The 24053-nt window shown below is 40.0% G+C and overlaps 1 protein-coding gene across 3 annotated transcripts in view; it reads right to left on the bottom strand.

The window, feature by feature from the left end:
• Positions 1 to 849: 849 nt before the first annotated feature.
• The window catches only part of usp45 (ubiquitin specific peptidase 45), a 179763-nt gene continuing 156559 nt past the window's right edge, over positions 850 to 24053 (bottom strand). For all 3 annotated transcript variants that reach the window (XM_068025973.1, XM_068025983.1, XM_068025978.1), the window contains 9 exons: positions 19777 to 19858; positions 19329 to 19420; positions 18280 to 18336; positions 17356 to 17517; positions 15311 to 16001; positions 11895 to 11992; positions 10861 to 10947; positions 4350 to 4503; positions 850 to 2589 (listed from right to left, as the gene is read on the bottom strand). In XM_068025973.1, the coding sequence (XP_067882074.1) occupies positions 2462 to 2589; positions 4350 to 4503; positions 10861 to 10947; positions 11895 to 11992; positions 15311 to 16001; positions 17356 to 17517; positions 18280 to 18336; positions 19329 to 19420; positions 19777 to 19858 (1551 nt within the window). In that variant the 3' untranslated portion in view covers positions 850 to 2461. The remainder of the gene's footprint in view (positions 2590 to 4349; positions 4504 to 10860; positions 10948 to 11894; positions 11993 to 15310; positions 16002 to 17355; positions 17518 to 18279; positions 18337 to 19328; positions 19421 to 19776; positions 19859 to 24053) is intronic.

Consider the following 24053-nt stretch of genomic DNA (forward strand, 5'->3'; position numbering starts at 1 on the left):
AAACACTCAGTAGGTCAGGCAGCATCTGTAGGGAGAAAGGTTAGGTTAATGTTTCAAGTCTTTGACCATTTGTCTGATGAAGCCTGAAATGTTAACACTACTTTTCTCTCTCCACAGATGCTGCCTGACTTGCTGAGTACTTCCAGCATTTTCTACTTTTATTTTGAATTTTACACAGCAATGGATTAAACTCCTGAATAAGTAAAATAATGTGAAATACAGCAAACAGCAATAAATAGGGATTATAATTATGGTTAATGTTTTACGGTAACTGAATAAGTTAAATTCTGTTTTTCAGGATTCAGAACATTTATTTATTTTGTGGGTTGAATTCCATGAATTTGTCCATTTTCAGTGAAGCTGAGAAAATAGTGCTTTGCTTGTTACAGAAGGGCCACTTTTCCATATATCAGGGCTTCTGGTTTATGGTGACTAAATAAGTCAAATGTAGTTTTTATTGTTCAGTTTTCCAGGATTTTTAATCAGTGCTTTCCAGATGGTATTCTGCAATTCTATTCATTTCTCAGTGCATTAAATTTATAAAAGTATAAAAATAAAAGGCCAGGTATGTGGTTTCTAGTCATTATTTTGGTCTATTACTTTTATCTATTTAATTTAATTTTGACATTATTTAAATATTCTGAAAATCAGTAAGTAACTACATATTGATGCTAGTAGTGCACTGAAGAAAAAGGATGTTTATTCCATACCTAATCTGTACCTCGGTCATCACTCAGCCTGTGACCTTTTTTTTGTAAATAGAATATTCCAAGTACTTTCTTTAAAATATAACTTTTGGTTGAAAAATTAGAACTTATTGGTTCTGCTGTTTAATAATTCAAAAGTACACACAGTAGGAGATAATTATTTATTAAAATATCCCTGTGCATGAAATATGTTTATCATAGTGAGCATCAATAAAGATTAGGAACAAAACACATAATTAAATGGCATGGTGAAACTGTGCAAGTTAAATTATAATGAAATGTATGGGTACTGAAAGAGACCCTCAGTGCACTAAGCATCAGTGTGCCTTTCTGGTATCATGTTTTATGTGAATTGATATATATATATATATAACATTTCAAATGCACAGAATTCCTCATTTTCCATTCATTCTTGGGCACCACTATGTCTTACGATTCAAAGTTAGTGACATTGGTATTATCATGCAATGCAAAGTGAACATGGCATGAAGTGAGTTGGGCGTCCAATGAATCAAGTTTTATCCATTTTAAAAAATATAAATAAATCTGTCAGATAATAACTCATAATTACTCAATATTTCAGTTTTTATACCCTTTGATCCTATTTCTGTCTTTGACAGTAAATGTCATCACTTTTGAAACACGGGAATACGATTGTTTCTACCCCCCAGTTTTGAACATGCATGGTCATTGGGCTAAATTTGCACACGGAGGTGGGAAACAGGAGTTGGGCTTCTTTTCGGGTCAGGAACCTACCTCCGGTGGGAAATTAATTAAAGTTAAGATTTGCATGAGGGTGAGCCCTTAATTGACATGAATATAGGTTCCCTGTCCAATTGAGGTTGGCAGGCAGGCTCTTGAATCTGGAGGGCTAATCAGAGGGCTTCCAGCTTCAGAGAAAGCACCTGGCTGCAGTACAAGGTAAGTAACTGGGAGGGCGCCTCAACAAGGAGGTGTCTTCTCAGCCACTTCCTAAAAACAGAAAAAGCAGCCAGGCCACCATTGTGGGGGGAACCCTTCTACAGGGTGGTATTTGGCTATACACCAACCCAAGCATGCAGGGAGGGCCTGTAGGCCTGCCAGAAGTACTGGCACCCCAGCATGCCACTGTGTGCCCGCCTCCAAGCATTTGATTTGTTCTTCTGCCCTCCCCCCCCAACCCTAGGGTGGGAAACTGGAGGCCGACTGGAGAACCCCAAACAGCCTGCTTAACCTGCTTTTAACACCTCTTTGGGACAAATGGCCTTCCCAGGCCCTGAAAGCGCCTCCCCCAAAATGACTGACACCAAGAATGGCGTCCCAAAACCGACATGCCAGCCGTGCTTGTATTTTCTGGCCTCCCCTGCTCCCCCGCCTCCATTACTGACCTCAATGGGGGTCTGAAAATTCAGTCCATTGTCTTTGCAAATGTAATCAAAGCAGCATCTTTTAGAAGTTGAAAATATTTGTTGAATGAAAATAACCATAATGAAAATACCTGCATTTCAGTAAGTCAAAATATAAATCTGGGAAAAATACAGTATTAAAGGCATCATTTGTAAGTAAACGTCATTTTTCACTGCTTTTAGATACATTCATACTTTTTTGCATTTAATTTCACTGCTGGTTGCAATAAACTTTGATCATGATGGCCTTGTAATTTATTCTCATAAATGAAAAGTAGCATGAAAGGTTTGCAGAAGCCACATAGGTTGTTACAAAGTAGAAAGTGTTGTCAGCCTGTTTCGTTACAGTACACTTCCCAAGCAATGTTTTTATAAAAGTTGTTCGTAGAACAATAGATAGGCCTGAGCATTGAGTACTCTAGCTTCAGGAACTGTCTGTACATGGGTGTCATTGACATAAACCCACTGCCCTGGTGGTGCTCCAACATCTCTGAAACCTGAAAAGCAAAGATCATCATTAATAAATCTGTTAAACACATACTAGAAACCCCACACTGCATTCCTGCAGCAGAATTTAAGAACAATCAGTTCATAGTGAGCCTCAAAAGTAACAACAAAAATAGGAAATGAGGAACAAGTTATAAAGTTAGGCCTCATTGCATGATAAGGAATATTTTTCTGTGTATATACCTGGCTATTTTGTTCCAAGAGATATTTTCCATGACCAAGTTAAAGAATCATGGAGAAAGCTGATGGATCTACTTTTTCATTAAAATCTCAATATTTTCTATTTTATGACAATGCAAAGTTAAAGGTCAATTTTTAAAAAATGATCTTGATACCAAAGATCCTTTGTATCAATATACCATGGAGATGCTGTAGATTATTTTTGGTGCAGTTCTGATTTTGTGTTTTCTCCCGAGTTAACATAGGCAATGTAGGCAGATTCAAGTCCTGTATTTTGTGAGCAAATAAAAAACACGGTATTCTGTTCCTGCACCACAAGCTACTGGATCATCTGGGTACAGCAAATACAAGCAGAATGCATGTACCTAACACAGCCTGGCCACTATTCTGAAGCAAAATACTATGGCTGCTGGAAATTTGAAATAAAAGCAGAAAATGCTTGAAGTACTCAGCAGCACCTGGGGGGAGAGAAACAGAGTCAATGTTTCAGGTTAATGACCTTTTGCCAGAACTGCAAGAAGTTAGACATAACAAGTTTTAAGTAAGTACAGAGGCGGGGAAAGTGTGGGGGGGGGGGGGGAGGGAGGGAGGTGGAGGAGCAGAAGGAACGGTCTGTGATAGGGTGGAAGGCAGAAGAGATTAAATGATAAAGGGGATGATGGTGCAAGGCAAAAGGAGATGGTAATACAGCAAGTAAAATAAGCAAACGATAAGTCCAGAGGAGGTGCAAATGGGGAATACAGAATCATCACCAATGGCTGACATCTGAAAAAATGGAGACAGAGGTTATGATCTGAAATTGTTGAAATCAATGTAGAGTCCGGAAGGTGGTAAAGTGTCTAAACAAAAAGGAGGTACTGTTCCTCAAACTTGGATTGAGCTTCATTGGAACAGTGTAGGAGGCTGAAGAGATGACTGGTCATGCTTGCAGAGTGATCGGAGGTCTTCTGCAAAGCAGTTATCCAATCTGCATTTGGTCTCCCCAATGTAGAGGAGACTACATCGTGAGCAGCGAATACTGTATGCTAAATTGAAAGAAGTACAAGTAAATCACTGTTTCATCTGGAAGGAGCATTTGGGGCCCTGGATGCTGGAAAAGGAGGAAGTAAAAGGGCAGGTGTTGCATTTCCTATGCTGCCATGGGAAGGCGAGAGGGTGCTGGGAGTGATTGAGGAGTAGACCAAGGTGTTGTGGAGAAAACGGTTCCTTCAGAATGCTGAAAGGGGAAGGGAAGGTGTGTTTGGAGGTGGCAGAAATGGCAGAGGATGATGCCCTGAATGCCAAGGACGGTCATGGAAGATGAGGACAAGGGGAAGCCTATCGTGGTTCTGGAAAGGAGGGGAAGAGGTGAGAGTAGAAGTATGGGAAACACAATGGACACATTCAAGGGCCCTGTCAACCAGACTGGAAGGGAATCCGCAGAAGCACTGGTCTGGAAGGTGGCATCTGGAGATGGAGAAACTGGGAGAATGGAATAGAGTCCATACAGGAAATGGGGTGGGAGGAAGTGTAATCAAGGTAGCTGTGAGAGTTAGCAGACCTATAGTGGACATTGTTCTGCCCATTTTACCTTGGATATTCTTGTTTTCGGGCAGCTGCTCAGATAATGTTTTGTTGGCTGCTCTGACTTGTACATATGCTGTATAGTGCCCTCCACGCATAGAGCCAGAGTGCTCAACAACTCCATACAGACTGTAGAGTACTTTGTTTCCCTCTCCAACATTCTAAGAAAAAATAGATGCACAAAAGCATGGCAAAGTTACTCCAGCATATTTGCAAGAAAAAATGATTATACTTTTAATAAACCAATAAACTTATGAATAATACTGTATAATCGCTTGCTATAACCCATAACCAGTCACCAACACTAACGTGAGCTCAACAAAATGTTCAAACCTTGAAAAGACAGCTTCTGCCTCTTTCCCAAGCCGTTAAACCTTTGGTTTATTTCCTCTATCAGAACCCCATTTTTTCTCCCTTTGTCCAGTCCTGACCCACCCACCCACATCAACAACTCTACTGACACCCTCCGCCACTTTAACCAATTCTAGTTTTCTGGTCCCAAACCATCTCCTGCTCAACTATGACCGGACAGTCCCTCCACACCTGGGCTCAACTAGTCTGCAAATGCCACCGCCCTCCTCCCCCCTCGCTGAACTTGTATTCATCTTAAACAACCGCAGCCGAGGATTTCCCTTTACTGTAATAAACAAGGCTCTTGACCGAGCCAGTCAAATTTCCCGTTCTTCAGCAGTCACTTTGGTTAGGCCACAACTAGAATATTGCATACATTTCTGGTCACCACACTTTAGGAAGGATATGAGGGTCCCTGAGAGGGTGCAGAGGAGATTTACCAGAATGGTTCCAAAGATGATGGATTTTAACTACAAGGTTACTTTGGAGAAGGTAGGGTTGTTCTCCTTGGCGCAAAGGAGACTGAGAGATTTGATAGAGGTGTACAAGATTCTGACAGGTTCAGAGAAGGAAGATCATTAGCTTATGGTACAAGGGCGGCACAGTGGTTAGCACCGCAGCCTCACAGCTCCAGCGAACCGGGTTCAATTCTGGGTACTGCCTGTGTGGAGTTTGCAAGTTCTCCCTGTTTCTGCGTGGGTTTCCTCCGGGTGCTCCGGTTTCCTCTCACATGCCAAAGACTTGCAGGTTGATAGGTAAATTGGCCATTATAAATTGCCCCTAGTATAGGTAGGTGGTAGGGAAATATAGGGACAGGTGGGGATGTGGTAGGAATGTGGAATTAGTGTCGGATTAGTATAAATGGGTGGTTGATGGTCGGCACAGACTCGGTGGGCCGAAGGGCCTGTTTCAGTGCTGTATCTCTAAACTAAACTAAAACTAAGGACTAAGGGACAGATTTAAGGTTTTGGGCAAGAGATGCAGGCGGTATGTGAGGAAGAACTTTTTTATGCAGTGAGCAGTAATGACCCGGAACTCGCTGCCTGAGGGAGGTGGAAGCAGAGATAATGAATAATTTTAAAAAGAAATTGGATGGGCACTTGAGGGAACTAAACTTGCAGAGCTATAGTGATACAGCAGGGATAATGGGACTGATTGGTCTGCTCTACAGAGAGTTGGCATGGATTTGACGGGCTAATGGCCTCATCCTGTGCCATAATGACTATGACTTTCTATCCCCTTTCCAAAACTGTGATAAAATCCTGATTGGATCCGTCATCTCTATGATCCAATCACCAAACCCATTTCCTTGCCTTCTCCTTTCAGCATTCCAATGGGACTTGTTCTCCATGACACCCTAGTCCACTCTTCCATCACCCCTGGTTTCCTTCCCCTTGAACCTTCCCATGCAAGTGCTGTGGATGCAAAACCTGTCCATTCATCTCCTCCCACATCATCATCCAGAGCCCCAAACATTCCTTCCAGGTGAGCCAATTATTGTAGGTCCTCCAGCCAAGCGACCACATTCACCACTCATGATGCACCCTCCTCTGAGATCAAAAGGTGCTCGCTTTTCTAAACACTTCCATCCCATCTGCAAGCACAACCTCGAGCTCCCTGTTGCTTGCCACTAAAATTCTCTGTGTATTACCAATCTGAACTCTGTCATTGGACTTCCTACACTGTTCCCATGAAACCCAACAAATGTCTGAGAAACTGAACCTCGTATTTCTACTAAATATTTTCCAATTATATGGCCTTAATATTGACTTCAACAACTTTAAACCTAAACCATAGCTCTTATTTTCTCTGACAATAGGTACTGTTAAAGTGGAATCGGTATATTAGCACTTCTAGGCATGGAGAAGTGAGCATCATTACACCACCAGCAGAGTGAACTGGACCACTGGTGCTAGATCCTTGGGGGCACCATTTGTTAATGGTACAGGAGTGGAAACAGAAACCATTGCAGATGGTTCTCTGGCTACAATTAAATAGATGAGAATGTAACCAGGCGAGTACAGTCCCATGCAGTTGAACAACAATGGAGAGGCATTGGAGGTGAATGGTGTGGTCAATCATGTCAAAGGCTGCTGACAGGTCAAGAAGGATGAGGTTTACCTTTATCACAGTCACATAGGTCGTCATTTGTGGCTTTGTTAAGAGCCGTTTCAATACTGTGATGAGGCTCACCTTCTCAAGAGCAATTAGGAATGGGCAATAAATGATAGCCTTGCCAGTGATGCCCACATCCCACGAATGAATAAAAAAGAACTGATTGGAGGAATTTAAACACGGAGTTCTGGGAAAGATGGGCACAATTGGGAAGGTGACAGCACATTCAAGACTTTGGAAAGGAAAGGGAGGTTGGAGATGGGGTGGAAGTTTTCAAGGATGGAAGAATCAAGGTTTTTTTTCGAGGAGAGGGGTGATGACAGCAGATTTTAAGGAGAGGGGGACAGTACCTGAGGAGAGAGAATAGTTAACAATATTAGCTAACATGGAGAACAGAAAGGGAGGACGGAAAATAGCACACTACCAAATTTAAAGGCCTGCAGTAGCTCAAAGAGACAGACATGAGGAACCATCATTAATTTTTTTGTTCAAACAAGTAAATTCTGGAATGGCTGTAAAATCTTGAGGGCAGAGAATCCCCAGGTTCTCCGATAGGAGAGTAGAAATACCGACTGCAGGAAAAGAAGATGTAGGTGGAAGCATCGAACAAGGAAGCACGTACGTGCAATCTATGATTCCTTGCTATTTTGGGAATCCTATTGCTTTGTAAAATGCAGTACCCTGCGATTTTTTTTGTATTCGTTCGCGGGATGTGGGCATCGCTGGCTGGGCCAGCATTTATTGCCCATCCTTAATTGCCCTTGAGAAGGTGGTGGTGAGCTACCTTCTTGAACCACTGCAGTCCATGTGAGGTAGGTACACACACAGTGCAACTCCAGTTAGGAAGGGAGTTCCAGGATTTTGACCCAGCGACAGTGACGGAACGGTGATACAGTTCCAAGTCAGGATGGTGTGTGACTTGGAGGGGAATTTGCAGGTGGTGGTGTTCCCGTTCATTTGCTGCCCTTGTCGTTCTAGTTGGTAGAGGTCGCGGGTTTGGAAGGTGCTGTCTAAGGAGCCTAGGTGCGTTGCTGCAGTGCATCTTGGAGATGGTACACACTGCTGCCACTGTGCATCGGTGATGGAGGGAGTGAATGTTTGTGAATGGGGTGCCAATCAACTGGGCTGCTCTGTCCAGGATGGTGTTGAGCTTCTCGAGTGTTGTTGGAGCTGCACCCATCCAGGCAAGTGGAGAGTATTCCATCATACTCCTGACTTGTGCCTTGTAGATGGTGGACATGCTTTGGGGAGTCAGGGGGTGAGTTATTCGCCGCAGGATTCCTAGCCTCTGACCTGCTCTTGTAGCCACGGTATTTATATGGCTACTCCAGTTCAGTTTCTGGTCAATGATAGCCCCTAGGATGTTGATAGTGGGAGATTCAGCAATTGTAATGCCATTGAATGTCAAGGGGAGATGGTTAGATTCCATCACTTTACTGATGATTGAGAGTATGCTGATGGGGCGGTAATAGGCCGGGTTGGACTTGTCCTGCTTTTTGTGTACAGGACATACCTGGGCAATTTTCCACATTGCCGGGTAGATGCCAGTGTTGTAGCTGTACTGCAACAGCTTGGCTAGGGGCATGGCACAATCTGGAGCACAAGTCTTCAGTACTATTGTCGGAATATTGTCAGAGCCCATAGACTTTGCAGTATTCAGTGCCTTCAGTCGTTTCTTGATATCATGCAGAGTGAATCGAATTGGCTGAAGTCTGGCATCTATGATGCTGGGGACTTCAGGAGGAGGCTGAGATGGATCATCAACTCAGTACTTCTGGCTGAAGACTGTTGCAAATGCTTCAGCCTTATCTTTCGCCCTGATGTGCTGGGCTCCCCCATCATTGAGGAGAGGAATACTTGTGGGGCCTCCTCCTCCAGTTAGTTGTTTAATTGTCCACCACCGTTCACGGCTGGATGTGGCAGGACTGCACAGCTTAGATCTAATCCGTTGGTTATGGGATCGCTTAGCTCTGTCTATGGCATGCTGCCTTCGCAGTTTGGCATGCAAGTAGTCCTGTGTTGTAGCTTCACCAGGCTGACAACTCATTTTGAGGTATGCATGGTACTGCTCCTGGCATGCCCTCCTGCACTCTTCATTGAACCAGGTTTGGTATCCTGGCTTGATGGTAACGGTAGATTGGGGAATATGCCAGGCCATGAGGTTACAGATTGTGGTTGAGTACAATTTTGCAGCTGCTGATGACCCACAGCACCTCATTGATGCCGAGTTTTGCTTTGTTAGAACTGTTCGAAATCTATCCCATTTAGCACAGTGGTAGCGCCACACAACACGATGGACGGTATCCTCAATGTGAAGGCAGGAAATCGTCTCCACAAGGACTGTGCGGTGGTCACTCCTAACAATACTGTCATGGACAGATGCATCTGCGGCAGGCAGATTGGTGAGGATGAGTTCAAGTATGTTGTTCCCCTCACCACCTGCCGTATACCCAGTCTAGCAGCTATGTCCTTTAGTACTCGGCCAGCTTGGTCAGTAGTGGTGCTATCGAGCCACTCTTGGTGATGGACATTGAAGTCCCCCACCCAGAGTACATTCTGTGTCCTTGCCACCCTCAACGCTTCCTCCAAGCGGTGACCAACATGGAGGAGTACTGATTCATCAGCTGAGGGAGGGCGGTAGGTGGTAATCAGCAGGAGGTTTCCTTGCCCATGTTTGACCTGATGCCATGAGACTTCATGGGGTCCGGAGTCGATGTTGAGGGCTCCCAGGGCAACTCCCACCCGACTGTATACCACTGTGCCGCCACCTCTGATGGGTCTGTCCTGCCCCTGTGACAGGACATACCCGGGGATGGTGACGGCAGTGTCCGGGGCAGTGTCTGGGCCAGTTATGATTCCGTGAGTATGACTATGTCAGGCTGTTGCTTGACTAGTCTGTGGGACAGCTCTCCCAACTTTGGCACAAACTTCCAGATGTTAGTAAGGAGGACTTTGCAGGGTCGACAGGGCTGGGTTTGCCATTGTTGTTTCCGGTACCTAGGTCGATGCCAGGTGGTCCATCCGGTTTCATTCTGTTTTATTGACTTTGTAGCGGTTAGATACAACTGAGTGGCTTGCTCGGTCATTTTAGAGGGCATTTAAGAGTCAATCACATTGCTGTCGGTCTGGAGTCACATGGAGGCCAGACTAGGTAAGGACAGCAGATTTCCTTCCCAAAAGGACATTAGTGAACCAGATGGGTTTTTATAACGATCGACAATGGTTTCATGGCCATCATTAGACCAGCTTTTAATTCCAGATTTATTAATTGAATTCAAATTCCACCTTCTGCTGTGGTGGGATTCAAACCCATGTCCCCAGAACAATACCCCGTGTCTCTGGGTTACTTGTCCAGTGACAATACCACTACGCTACCACCTCAATCCAGGAGCAAACTGTCTTTCTAAGTTCAGACTCTCTGTGGCCAGTTCAAAAAAAAACCCTTGAACAGTGAGGTAGTCATATGACCAGCTGGTCTAACCAGTCCTGGCCCTTGTAGATTGTATCCTCCTTAGCAGGCCCTGGAATACGCTTCCTCACTTTCGATGCCTGTTAGTATGTAAATGTTTTCTTCCAGCCACGGCTGATCTGTTTAACAAGCCATTTCCTCGCTCCAACAACAGTTAAAAATCAATGTTCCTGACAAAATTGATGTGCCTCATTCTTGGCAGGTGGGGGCCTAGCATGACAGGAGTATAAACGCAGGCATGAACCAGTTGGACCAAATGACCCATTTCTGTACTATAGACTCAATGTAGTCACACTGGTCAATAATATTACTATTGCAGCTGCATTCAACCACACTTAACAGTGATTGCATTTCAAAGCAATTCACTGTATTTTATGCAGTTTGGTACATTGCTGAGATGTATGATGAGGCATTATATAATTTTTTTTCTTTTTAACAGCTTCATGTAAACATAATCACAAATAGAAACATTAGTAGATCTGTATAGCATTCCTTTGGCCAGCATAAAAACAGGACCTATTGAACGACCTTAAAATGAATAGTGAAAAATATACTGAAAGTACTTTGTATGCAAAGAACGTACCTTGCAGTTGGATGAACAGAATGGTGCCAAATCCAGCACTAGAGGGAAATCCACATGCCTATTAATTTTTCGCAAACTCAAACCTGTCTGAGGAGGAATGCAAGTTATTTTAAAATCATAGAAACTTATATTTATATTCCTGTGGGATTGCAACTACGATATGGCAAATTTTAAAAAACTGTTTTATTGCTTTAAACATATCTTTAAAAGTGGAAGGGCAAGTTGATAAAACTATCAAAAACTATATGGGATCCTAGGCTTTATATGTAGGGGCACACAAAAGCAAGGAAGCAATGCAAAATTTAAATCAATCATTTGGCAAGCATTCAATAGAATAGCATGTCCAGTTTTGAGCATCGTACTTGATGAAGGATACCAAACCATGGAGAAGTTCATTAGAATAAAGAAGCCTTAGGAGATCTAATAGACATAGTCAAAATTATCAGGTTTTGATTAAGTAATTTGGAAATAAAACTAATTTCACTGGTTAGAGAGTTGGTCATTTTAGACCATCACCAAAAGAATGAAAGAGGTTAGCTTTTAAGTAGAAAGATGTTATAATATCGAATACCCTACCAGAGACAGTAGTGGAAGCAGAATCCATAATATTTTATCCACTTACAGTTATAAGGTATGTGAAAAGGAAACACTTTAAGAGTATGAGAAAGGACAGGAGAATGGGGCTAAATGCACAGTTCTTTGATAGCTGGCACGAGTGTGATAAGCCAAAAGGCCTCCTTCAGTACTGTAAAATTCTATGATTCAATTTTCTATGATTAGTGGGAGCAGTTTACTTTTAAACCATTAATTGCTAAGACATACTGTACTTCATTGCTTTGAGCTTAAAAATCCAACACCACCGACTTTCTCAAATCAATTTTTGAAATTAGCAATCCTATTAAAATATGCATTTCTAGACAAACCATCATTTACCTAACAAACATTTGGATATGATTCAATAAATTGATACAAGAAAAAAAGAGAAATCTAAAGACAACAGCTTTCTTATAAACTGATAACCCATTGAGAATTACCTGGTGAAATCTTTTAAGGTGAAGATTTAATATAGGTGGGACAGCAGAGATCAACATTTGCTTGCGAGCATTTGTGTACATATGTTCTGATTTCTTCTCTATTAAAACAAAAGGACAATAAACAAAGTAAAATTCAACAAAAATCTTAAACTTGAGGAAGCAAACTTTATTCAGATAACTGAATAGTTAAGGATTTACTAGAAGCAGCTTCCAGGTATAATTTACAAAGATCATTTGGCTTTAGCAATTCATTCCTAAGATTCATATCTTGGTTTTATTTTAATATATCCTCCACCTTTGTGGGTTACTCTTGAAATCTGTCATTCTTCTGTCCCCTCATTAATGGGAAAAGTAACTATCTTACTGCTGGGGGTGGGGAATGGGAGGTGTTGGAAGAGGACAAAGAGATGAAAGACCTACAGATTGCCATCCTCTTATCTTACTGCTCCATAGCACAGTTGGCTGGTGCAATAACTCCAGATGTGTGTAAATTCTGCTCAACACTGCTCCCAGATATTCCATTTTTTTTTTAAAACGTGGAACACTCAACCTGAACAATCTGACTGGTAAAAATGCATTTTCTGAAATGTTTTCATTAATCACTTTGGCTTGGATTTGATACTTGCCACAGACAGATTTTAAAATATCACGCTTATTTTTATTTGCTATTAGACTTTATCTTTAATTAATCTACTCCTTTTAAGAAAAATACAAACAACCTTTAAACCATAAGCCAGGTACAGAATTTTAAAATGCCTAAGAAACCAGTTTAAACAAACTGATTTAATAGTGGAAGCATTTCGACAGACAACAAATGGAACAAATTTAAAGGCATAATACTCAGTGTGTAGGATAAATACATAAGCAAGCGTAGACTAAAATAGCCACTAAATGGATTAACAAAGTAATCAGAAGTAAAATTAATGAGAAATAAAATGACGGCTACAAATCCTGGAAGGAGAGGGGCTTATTGGGAGGCACATAGGAACATGCAGAACGATGTTAATCACAAGGTCAGAGTGGCAAAAGGAGACAATAAGACCTTTATACAGTATATTAACAGTAAGCAGGTAAGAGGAAAGTACCATGAAAGATAAGAAAGGGGTTGAAGTAGAGGATTAGCATAAGACAGTAAATATTCTGAACAATTGCTTTATCCAAGTATTCATAAAGGAAGACATGCAGCATTCCTTTTCTCAGCAGTAAAAGCCCAGTCACCATTAGCGACTTTGATGTGAGACAGGGTCTTGGGGCTCAAAAAATAAATACCCAATGATATACTAAATGTATTCTTGAGTAACAAAAGGGACATGGGAAGAAATTTGTGAGGCATTATCTGTCATTACAAGGGAGTCATTGGACAATGAAGATGTACTGTGCATTGGAAACAAGCTAATGCAATGCCTTTTTTTGGTTATAAAATAAAAGACTCCAAAACAGATGTAGGGAACTATAGACCCATTATATGCAAAAAATAGATGTGGGCTTTATATGTTTGAGAAAATTATCTAACTACTGCCTTTTGGGGTTTACATAAAATAGCTATTTTGCAAATCATGCTCACGAAGCAATTTCACATGAGATATTAAACTGAGGCTCCATCTGCCTTCTCAGGTGGGCATAAAAGACACACGACACTATTTAGAAGAGCATGTGAGTTATTCCTGGTGTCTTGTCCAATATTTATCCCTCAATCAACATCATTAAAACAGATTACATGGTCATTATCACACTGCTGTATGTTAGAACTTGCTGTGAGGAAACTGGCTGCCTACATTACAACAGTGACTACACTTCAAAAGTACTTTGTCAAGCCAACTTGCTTTGTTGAATGATAGTTTTCTTTAATTCACTGACTGCAGATCTGAATTTATATTTTTAAGAAAGCAGTTTAGGATGGCCACCTAATTTGCAACACTGTATCTACATGGCAAGGCCTGTGAGGAGGGAGATGAAATGTCTGCTCATTTCCTAGCAAGAACCAAGACCCAGGTAGTTTATGGGAACTACCTGTTCTTTTTAGCAAGAGAGAAATACTACTAACTGCTTTGTTTGAATTACTGAGTGACTGTTAGGTGACAAGCCCCTCCCCAAATGCTCATGTCTTTCTGCAGCAGAGAGAATCTTCAGGCACACGCAGACCCAAGTGGGGGGTCTCTCGGTCTCTCTCTCCATTTCAGCTTACAAGCTTCAAATCCTGCTTGTTGACTGACCACCTTTGCATACTCTGGCTGCAATCAGAAACCCCGTTGGAGGAAATCATCTGCTTCGCTGTCTCCAAGAGACTCACCGAACCAGTCATCTATCTCTTCAAACTGAGAGGCACCGAATTCAGCAAGAAGCCAGACGAATCACCAAACCCCACTGACTGTATACCCTTTTTTCTATGGACTCTAACTCAACCAATCTACCTTTCCCCACTCTGTAACTTATTTGTGTGTGTGTGTAAACCTCTAGTGTGTGTGAGTGAAAGTTGGCACTTAGTTTCTTATTTTCATTAGTTTGGTTTAAGTACAATAAAGTTAACTTATTTCTTTGTTAAACTCAGGAAAACCTGTCCGGTTGGTTCTTGTTATGATCATAGCAAGGAAGTAATCAAACACCTACTGAATTGGTCAGTACATTCACTTTAAGAAAGAATTAAACCTGCTGTGGTCAAACAGGGAGAGTAACCCCTCCTCACTTGACCGTAGCAACTTCATTGGCTGTAAAGCACTTTGGGACATCCTGAGGTCATGAAAGGCACTATGGAAATGCAAGTCTTTTTACAACATTACTGTGAAAAATTACCACTGAATATCCTGTGCAATTTTCCCTGTTGGATATGGAAACTTGCTGATGCCATTATTGAGAAGGTTACTAAAATGTGTCAGAATACAACTTCTACTTTTCACTTCCACCAACTCCCATCCACTTGTTTAAACAATCTCTCCACCAACAGCATACAGAGCCAGAGTGTGTATTATCTACAGGATGCACTGCAGGAACTTGCTAAGGCTTCTTTGCAGAAGCTCCCAAACGTACAACCTCACCAGCTAGAAGGTCAAAGGCTGATGATGCATGGAAACACCATCACCTCCAAATTTCCCTCCAAGCCACATCATCCTGACTTAGTTCGTTCATCTTTACTGGGTTAAAATCACAGAACTCACTGCTTGACAGCACTGTTGGAGAACCCGCCACCACCTTGTCAAGGGAAACTAGGGATGGCCAATAAATGCTGGACAGCGACATTCACATCCAGAAAAATACATAAAAAAAAACTAGCAGGCTGAATTTTTAAATTGTTATTTGCGTCATTGCACGTGCCTATGTGCTCACCACCCTAGAAGTACTGTGCAACATGCATCCTCCAATGGACAGCAAGAATCAATTTATAGATTTTAAAGCAGTTCTGACACCAATACATTACCCACCTGACGAATGTGATTTCTTGTGTTGTTTCTGTTTTTTCTCTGTACATTTTTCACATAACAGCTTGTTGTTACCCATTAGGAGATCTACAGATGTAAACTGGCTAAGACAGGACTGAAGAGAACATTCCTTGGGTCTGGATTCATAGCTCTGGGACAGTGTTTGAAATGCTGTAACTGGTTTCTTTGAAACTACAGATCTTTCTTTCATGTCTTGAATGCTGAATGAAACATAGTCTATCTGTTCCTCATAAAGAGAATCAATTATTAGACTTTCATTTTTGGTACTGCCAAGGTAGAGCTTTGATACTGCGCTGGAAATAGAATCATTACAATTAAAGTCTTCACGTTTAGTTTGCACTAAATTACTGTTTGACGGTTTGTAGTTGACAGTTGTCAAATCAAAATTGGAATCTGTGCTGCAACTCGCAGACTCAACTGGTTTTGAAGGATTCTCAGACTCTGATGCTTCACTGTCCGCATCATTGCTTCCATCTGACTGATTCCCATCTTTATCACTACCTTCTGACTGACTAAGGTTATTGGCTTCTACTAGATTCGGGCAGCAAAGTGTCAGGTTACTCTCCTCCTCTTGGTGTCCATTACTTTGTTCTATAGAAGCTCGCCAATTCCTCTCATCATCATCTGTTGATCTCTTCATTCCCTTCACCCTTTGTTTGTTTGCATGACTCTGCTAAAAGTATAAAGAAGATATGTCAGCTTATTATGTAAACACCTGGATAAATTCTTGCAGTTAGGACAGAAAGCTTGTAGGTTCCTTCCACCTATACACATCATCATAAAGATGAATGAGAAATTATAGGGTGATCTTTTTGCTGCAGGAGATAAGTTTATGACTGGTCATGTGACACAATCCACTGAGTCAGAGCAGCCTATATTTAAGACCAACTGTTAAGAGGGCTTTTTACTGGGTCCAATCATGCAGAAATTGGCATTAACCGGGTCTAACTACCCTGAATTAAAATTGCCATTTTAGAATTACTTCTTTATCAATATATTGATGTCTTCTGAGAGTTTGATTTATGCTTCCACAATGCCACGAGATGGCATTCATAGTCATCTACAGATAATGAGTAAATTTCTGAATGATCATCATCAGCAATGCTGTATGTTAAAAGCACATGTATTAGAAACTTCACAACTTTCAAAAAATAAAATTGGTCCTTATTTTTCAAATATTTGTGCCTTTTTTTATATATCAAAGTGAAGATTAGGAGAGAGTGTCTATCTCCAGTATGTACTGGTGGCTTGTCCATCATTCAGTCTTATATTAACTGCAGTTCCCTCCAGCACAAAAGCCTGTAAACATTTTAAAAAAAGCAAAATCCCTATAAAAAAAGGCAAGACTCCCTCCTACACAAAGCTAGAACTTCCACACCAAAAATGCAAAATCTCCCCAAAGCATAATAATCCTTCCTCTGCCTGAAACCTGAAAACTTGAAAGCGGCAACACTTCAGAAGTTCTTGGACCTGGAGGTCTGATAAAAAACACACTTTTTGGTCAGAATTCAGCTTGGGAAATAAAAGCAGTTGAAGTCAGCGTTGTAATTACCAAAGGATGGAACAGGCAGAAGGTTCACAGGCTTAATCAAAAACATCTGACCCATGGCCTGCATCTCAGATAACCTCAAACTAACAGATTTTGTTAAAATATGAGAGGTATTATAAATGTGCCTACCTGACATGGAGATTCACATACTAGGGCACATATTAGTAATTGAAGTGTACAGGTAAGCTCATCCTGCAGGATTTCCTGTGCACTTATTTCAATATATAGTAAATTCTGCAGACTGCTGATCTCTGTGCCTGAATTCCTAAAATGCACTCATGACAAATGAAACTCTGCACTGGAAGCACCAATTCATTAAATTTACCCTTAAATAGCTTCCTATTAATATGCTCTATTTAAGGAGCTCAGAAATGCAAATATTCAATACATCAAATTATTTAATAGAGAGCTAAATATTACAATTGTGTTAAGTATCGTTACAACGTATTCTCTCAACAGTACAAATGCATTTTCTTACCATGTACTTTGTTGAAGTTGGTTTCTTAGAACTCTTTGGTTTATATCTGATTGGGGTAGTAGATGTAGCACAGGTGTCCTGTTTACTTGAAGCCAAGATATTTTCCTCAATTTCTATATCTTTTGCTTTCTGATTTTTATTTAACGGCACTGGTTTGGCTGCCTTACAAGTTATAAAAGAAAAATATTTACAAAACATTGCTTGCACCGCAAAAGCAACAAAATATCATATTTCAAATGTGCATAATGATTACTACATGAACATTAACCACTGAAAGTATTTCTTTTTTAAAAAATCTTAAATATTTATATGAATTGAGTGAGCTTAAAGATCAATATAGAATCTGTCACATACTGACATTCAATTTGCATTCGCCAGGATATCAAATACTGGTAAAACACTAAATTCAGCACCAAGAATCATACTGGAAGAAATGTAAACATATACGTTTTAGATCAATACACCATTTACAATGGAAAACTGTGGGGTACCTAGTTAATTTCACAGTGAAGAAAACCCACTGATAAGGCTGCCAAATCCACAGAATAGCAGCTGTGCAGTGAAGTAAACGAGATGGTGCCACCACCTCTGACTCAGACCAGAAAAGAGGTGGTTTCCACATGTGGCTTTGGAGGCAGGATTATCCATCAAGTCAAAAATATGTCTACCATGGGAGGCAGAATTAGTTGCGTTTCCTGACCAGTGGCAGGATAAGTGGTTTGGTCAATCTGTACAAGTCTCCAAAACTGTTTCCGTTATGCCTCCAATCTGCTAGACCATTGGCAAATCAAGAATATTACATGGTTGCTTGTGGAATAAAGCAAGTATTCTACTGTTTCCACTATAAACAGTGCACATAAAGAGGTCAAAAATGCCTATGGATAATACATTCTGCATTTATTTTGCACACAAAAGTTTTCTTACCCTTTCTTCAATAATGGGAAGTGAAAGATCAATAAATGGTTCTCTAACAGTTGAAATCTAAAATAAGATAATTTCAAAGATCACATACAATTGCTAATTGTACTGAACATCTCAGCTCATAGTACAGAAATTTCTTCTGCCAGCTAATCAATTAAAAAAAATCTGAGATCTAATAAAATCAAATTTAAACAGAGAAAGTAAACGTCCTTGTAAAAAGATTTTAATTTATATTATGAAAAATTGTGATACTTTATTCTAGATTCAATTACATTAGATATTGCTTATTTTCTGTACACTAGTGCAGATATTTTCTGACATTATATTTCTTTCCATTCCAAGATTATAAGTATATAAAATTTGACAATTTACAAACCTTAATGTGGGTCCCGTGACCTAAAAGTTCAAAGGTTTGTTGCTCTATAAAATGATTTGTTGTACGATATTTTAAAATAGAAATGTTAAATATAGTATTCTATACATTGTGAAGGAAACTGTAAATTAAAAGATAGATTTTATCCCACATTGGTGAGTTGCAAACAGATGACACTCTTCCTCATTTCCACATTTTTAATCCTTTTCTGATGTCCCTACCACATCATATGCGATTCTTTGGCTTAGATTATTGCAAACAATACCCTGCAGTTTTACTATGGTAAAGCTGCTATATAAATGCAAGTTGTAGCTGTTGTTGCTATACTGTTCTGGACCTGGGGGCCACTTGCTATTTGGCATTTCCCATTCCAGGTTGGAATGTAGCTATTCTACAGCCTGTCCCAATGAAATTGTATACCCAGTAGATGTTTAGGTGAATGACACAAGGATATGTAAGCACATACTTCTACACAAGAGACCATCACCACCATATAATTCATGCAGTGATATAGAAAGGCTCCTTTAAAGAAAATTACTGAACAATTTTGTATATTGCACATCATACATTTGGTTGTATTCTACTTGTAATCATGATTGGTAAATACAGATGCAAAGAAAGTTGAAATGAAGTTTTATTATTTTACAACAAAAAGTCATGCAACTAAGTAAATACTTACATATGAGCACTCTTCACACATGATAGTATTGATCAGCTCTCCAACAAAAATCTGGTTGATAAAATTCATCTTCATACCTTCTCTGCCATATACTGTAACATCATATTTAAGAATAAAATATTTGCACATTTAACTCTGATATTCACAGCCTCTCCTATAAACATTTTTCTTTATGCTGAAGACTCCAAAGCATGCATTCTGTATACTGCACCATAATTCCTAGATGTTACATCCTCAAAAGCAACATTGTAGATATGAACAAAATTATTCATTTGGATTATTTGTTCAAATATATAATGGTTAATTATGGCGATTTGTCAAAAAAAACAACCCCACTCAATGGAACAGGCATGTAATGGTTTTATTTTGGCTGAAAGATATAGCTTGCCAAGGTTAAATGAATATAAATGCACTAGATGGCGCCTTTGAGCCATATATAAATCTATACCTTTTACTTTTCGTTTTGTCTCCTCATCAGCAGTTTTAACTGTTGGGCTGTTGAAGGCTTTCAAGATAGCACTCTGTATGCGCTGCATCATAAAATAAGACATAGTACCTATGAGTATTGAACTTATATTTAAAACAAATGGGCTTGAAAAGTATAAATACAAAGAAAAAACTGCAAATGCTGGAAATGGAAATTAAAAACAGAAAATCCTAGTATTTCACAGGTCAATCAGCATCATTACAGACTGTTTAGCCTTCCTGGGACAAACTCTTCAGCAGAACCAACAACTAAAACACATACAAGCAGGTTAATACAGTTGGAAAAAAGACAGCAAATAGTGAAGAGCAGCATTAAAAGCAAGGTAAGTGAGTAGAAAACCGCAAATGAGAAATCAACCCTGAAACACTAGCCATTTGTTATTCAAACAGAGAGTGAGATGCGACCAGCTCCATTAGAAAATACAGAAATTTAAGACTGTATTCTTCAGAAGGACGAATAGAATATGCTCCTCTCAAATTTAACCAAACACTCCCTCCTTTCTCTTCAACAGCAGACAATGCATGTCATCAAGGCTGAGTGACAACCATTTCAAGTTCCGTTCATTTGTTTCAGCATCAGTTACCTTTTGACAATTATCTGTAACAATAGTTCAATTGCCTTCTCTAGTACACCTACATCCTCAATTTGCCACTATATGTAAAAAAAAAAGTATTTATTATCTTCAAGATATCTTCCTCTTCCATAATTATGATTCCCCGGTCCCTAAGCAGTCTTACCAACTCATTAACTATTCCTAAATTTACAAACCTCTTACCATTTTCCCTGCTATCTGCTAGCTTTTTTCATATGCCCTTCACATCTTCTAATCTCCATTTTCACCTCCTCATTACAGTTTCTATATTAGAATCATGGAACAATACAGCACAGAAGGAGGCCATTTGGCTCATCGTGCCTGTGTCAGACTTATTGCTCATGATTATTACATAGAATGTATAGCACAGAAACTCACCATTTGTTCCAACTGGTCCATGCCGGTGTTTATGATCCACAGAAGCCTCCTCTCACCCTACTCCATTTAACCCCATTAGTACAACCAGTTCTGATGAAAGGTCACAGACCTGAAAGGTTAACTCTGTTTCTCTCTCCACAGATGCTGTCTGACCTGCTGAGTATTTCCAGTATTTTCTGTTTTTATTACTGTGAAATGCATCTGTCCTATTCACCTCAACTACTCCTTGTGATAGTGAGTCCCACATTCTAACCACTCTCTGGATAAAGAAGGTTCTCTTGAATTCCCTATTGGATATATTTGTTGCTATCTTATATTTATGGCCCCTAGTTTTGGACCCCCTTACAAGTGAAACCATTTTCTCTATATATACCCATCAGAGTCTTCCATAGTCATAAACATCTCTATCAGGTTACCTCTCAGTCTTCCCTTTTCTAGAGAAAAAAGCTCCAGACTGGTCACTCTTATTATTGTTAGCCTAATTTGATAATATACCTCTTTTTAAGTTTCAATTTGTTTTTTATTTCTCCATTGATCCATGGAAATTCTTTGATGCATCTCTTTGTTTTACCTTACAGGAATATATTCAATACTCTAACCATCTCATATTTAAAGATTTCCATCACTGATCTCTTTGCTAAGTTTTCTGCCCTGTTAATTTGGGCCAAACCGCACCCCCCCAACCCCCATCTCACCACCTCCCTCTCTGCCTTTAATAACCTCCTTAAATTCCACCTCTGACTAAGCTTCTATTCGTGTATATATATATATATATATATATATATATATATATATATATATATATATACACACACACATATATATAAGCTTCTATTCACCCCGGTTAATATTTCTTTCTTTGGTTTGCTATCCATTTTTTAAATTCCATCTATATGAAGTGCATTGGGACATATACAAATGTCAGTTGTTATTACAAAAGCAAAATACTGCAGATCATAGAAATCTGAAATAAAACCAGAAAATGTTGTGGAGAGAGGAAAACGTGAATGTTTCAGGTCACTGAAAGGTCCAGAGTTTACCACTACTGAAGTCTAGTTTTTTTTTTAAAATCTTGTGCTCAACTCCTCAAGTTCCCTCTGCAAGATATCAAACAAAATTCTATTTAATTGATTCCAACGTTGGTTGCTGTTCCCCAGCCCCCCTTCCCAGAAGTTTTTTCCACCTGTTCTATGATGTCCTTCACTTTGCCACTGTAAAGCAACATACCTTTTGGACTCCTGGTAACGACTGCAAAAAAAGGCCATTTATTCCTGACTACAAAATCTCCCACAACTCCAAATCTCCTATGCTTGCAAGTTTCCACTGCACCCACTGCCAGAAAAGAAAAATACTTGCATTTACATAGCACCTTTAACGATCATCGGATATCTCAAAGCACTTTACAGCCAATGAAGTACATTTTTTGAATTGTAGTCACTGCTGTAATGTAGAAAACGCGGCAGTCAATTTGCACACAGCAAGCTCCTACAAACAGCAATGTGATAATGACCAGATAATCTGTTTTTGTGACACTGATTGAGGGCAAAATATTGGCCAGGACACTGGGAATAACTCCCCGTCTCTTCTTCAAAATAGTGTTCATGGGATCTGTCCTTATTTGCATGTGTGTATCGCGTGTGCATGCTAGCGTAGGCGAGTCGTATATCCATGGGCGTTAACCGTATTAGAGTATAAGTTTAATAAATTTCACTTCTTCTTTACGCTTAAGACAGCCTGTTCGTGCTCATTTCTTTGCCTTATAATTGGAAAGTGGTGAACAAGGATTCACCAAAGGGGGCGCTCAAAACAGTGTATTTAAAAATAAAACCCTGTTACAATAAGACCAGGTGAAGACAGTAAAAGACCCCTAGATACTTTTCTCACTTGGTTGTAACACCTCAAATTTAAGTCTCACCCTCCACCCAACCTGAGCTATCAAATCTGCTCCAGCCCTACAATCCCTCACTCCCAAATTCTCAGTTACTCTGACTATCCTCTTGTGCACCCCTTTATCGCCCCAGACTGCTGGCCATGCCTTAGGTCCCATGCTTTGGAATTCCCCTCTTAAACTTCTCTACCTTTCTATTTCTCTCTTCTCATTCAAGACCATTCTTAAAACCTATCTCTGACTATGCTTTTGATCAACCTTCCAATCACTCCTTCCTCAGCTCAATATTCATTTTTTAATCCTTATGTGAAGTGCTTTAGGATATTTCTACATTAAAATGTACTATATAAATGCATGTTGTTGATGGCAGACTGCAAGGGATTTGAGGTGGGTGGAGTTGCAGGAGGGTTGATGAGATTAGCTCCCAAAGGGTATTCTCAGAGGCAAGATCAGTTAGAGAGGAGAATCAGCCAGTTGGGGTTACTGCTCTTCAGGAGATGGCAATGAGAGCTATGAAGGACCCTTTGGAGGATGATGAGAAAGGCACAGAGGGTGCCAGCGGTCTTACTCAAGAGGGGTTGAAGACTGGGCAACAGCTGGAGAGAAGGAAAGCATAGCAGTAATGATGGGTTGGGGTGGGGATTCAGGGGAAGTACTTGAGAGGAGAAAATGGAAAGTTAAACAACAGTGAGGGGAAGGGCAGAAGACAGGAACAAAATGTTCACGAGATAACAAAACAAATAGAGATAGAAATAACGGGTTGTGGTCTGGGGCAGCGGCCAAAATGCACACGGAAATTATTCTTTGCTGCTTCCCACCATCAATTTTGTAGGTGGAAGTATCATTTGTGTAAAATTGGTCCAGATTAAGTGAAACAGATATTGCTTCTTCAACTGAATGCCACCATATAAGGATTGGCGGGGTTATATCATAGACATCTTTGATGTGCTTTTATCTATTACTCTCAGATGTGATATCACATTCGCTGTGTGGTGGTACAGTTAGGGTTAAAAATTAAGCAACAAACTCAAGCTTGTTGCAAGTTTTGTTTTCATATTTGGCAGTATACAATACTGTGAATTAGGGAAGCTTAGTAAAAGTAGAAATTTATGAGCTCAATATTTCTGAGCTATGTAGTTTTCCTTGGAACAAAGCCTGTTTGAACAATTATAAATATCTGCATTAGCTTTTAAAAGGATGAAACAAAGAATTTCAAAAACACTTTAAATGTCAAGGTCTGAAAGTAAGATAACTGGTTAAGAGAAAAATTAGCATCCCCTGGATATATGGCACTCTCTTACAATCACATACTTTAAACTGAGCTACGTGCCAAAAATCAAATGATGTACAGACACTCCTAAAAAAAAAAAAATGTTCATA

Source organism: Heterodontus francisci, chromosome 3, assembly GCF_036365525.1.
Source record: "Heterodontus francisci isolate sHetFra1 chromosome 3, sHetFra1.hap1, whole genome shotgun sequence".
NCBI classification, from domain to species: domain Eukaryota; kingdom Metazoa; phylum Chordata; class Chondrichthyes; order Heterodontiformes; family Heterodontidae; genus Heterodontus; species Heterodontus francisci.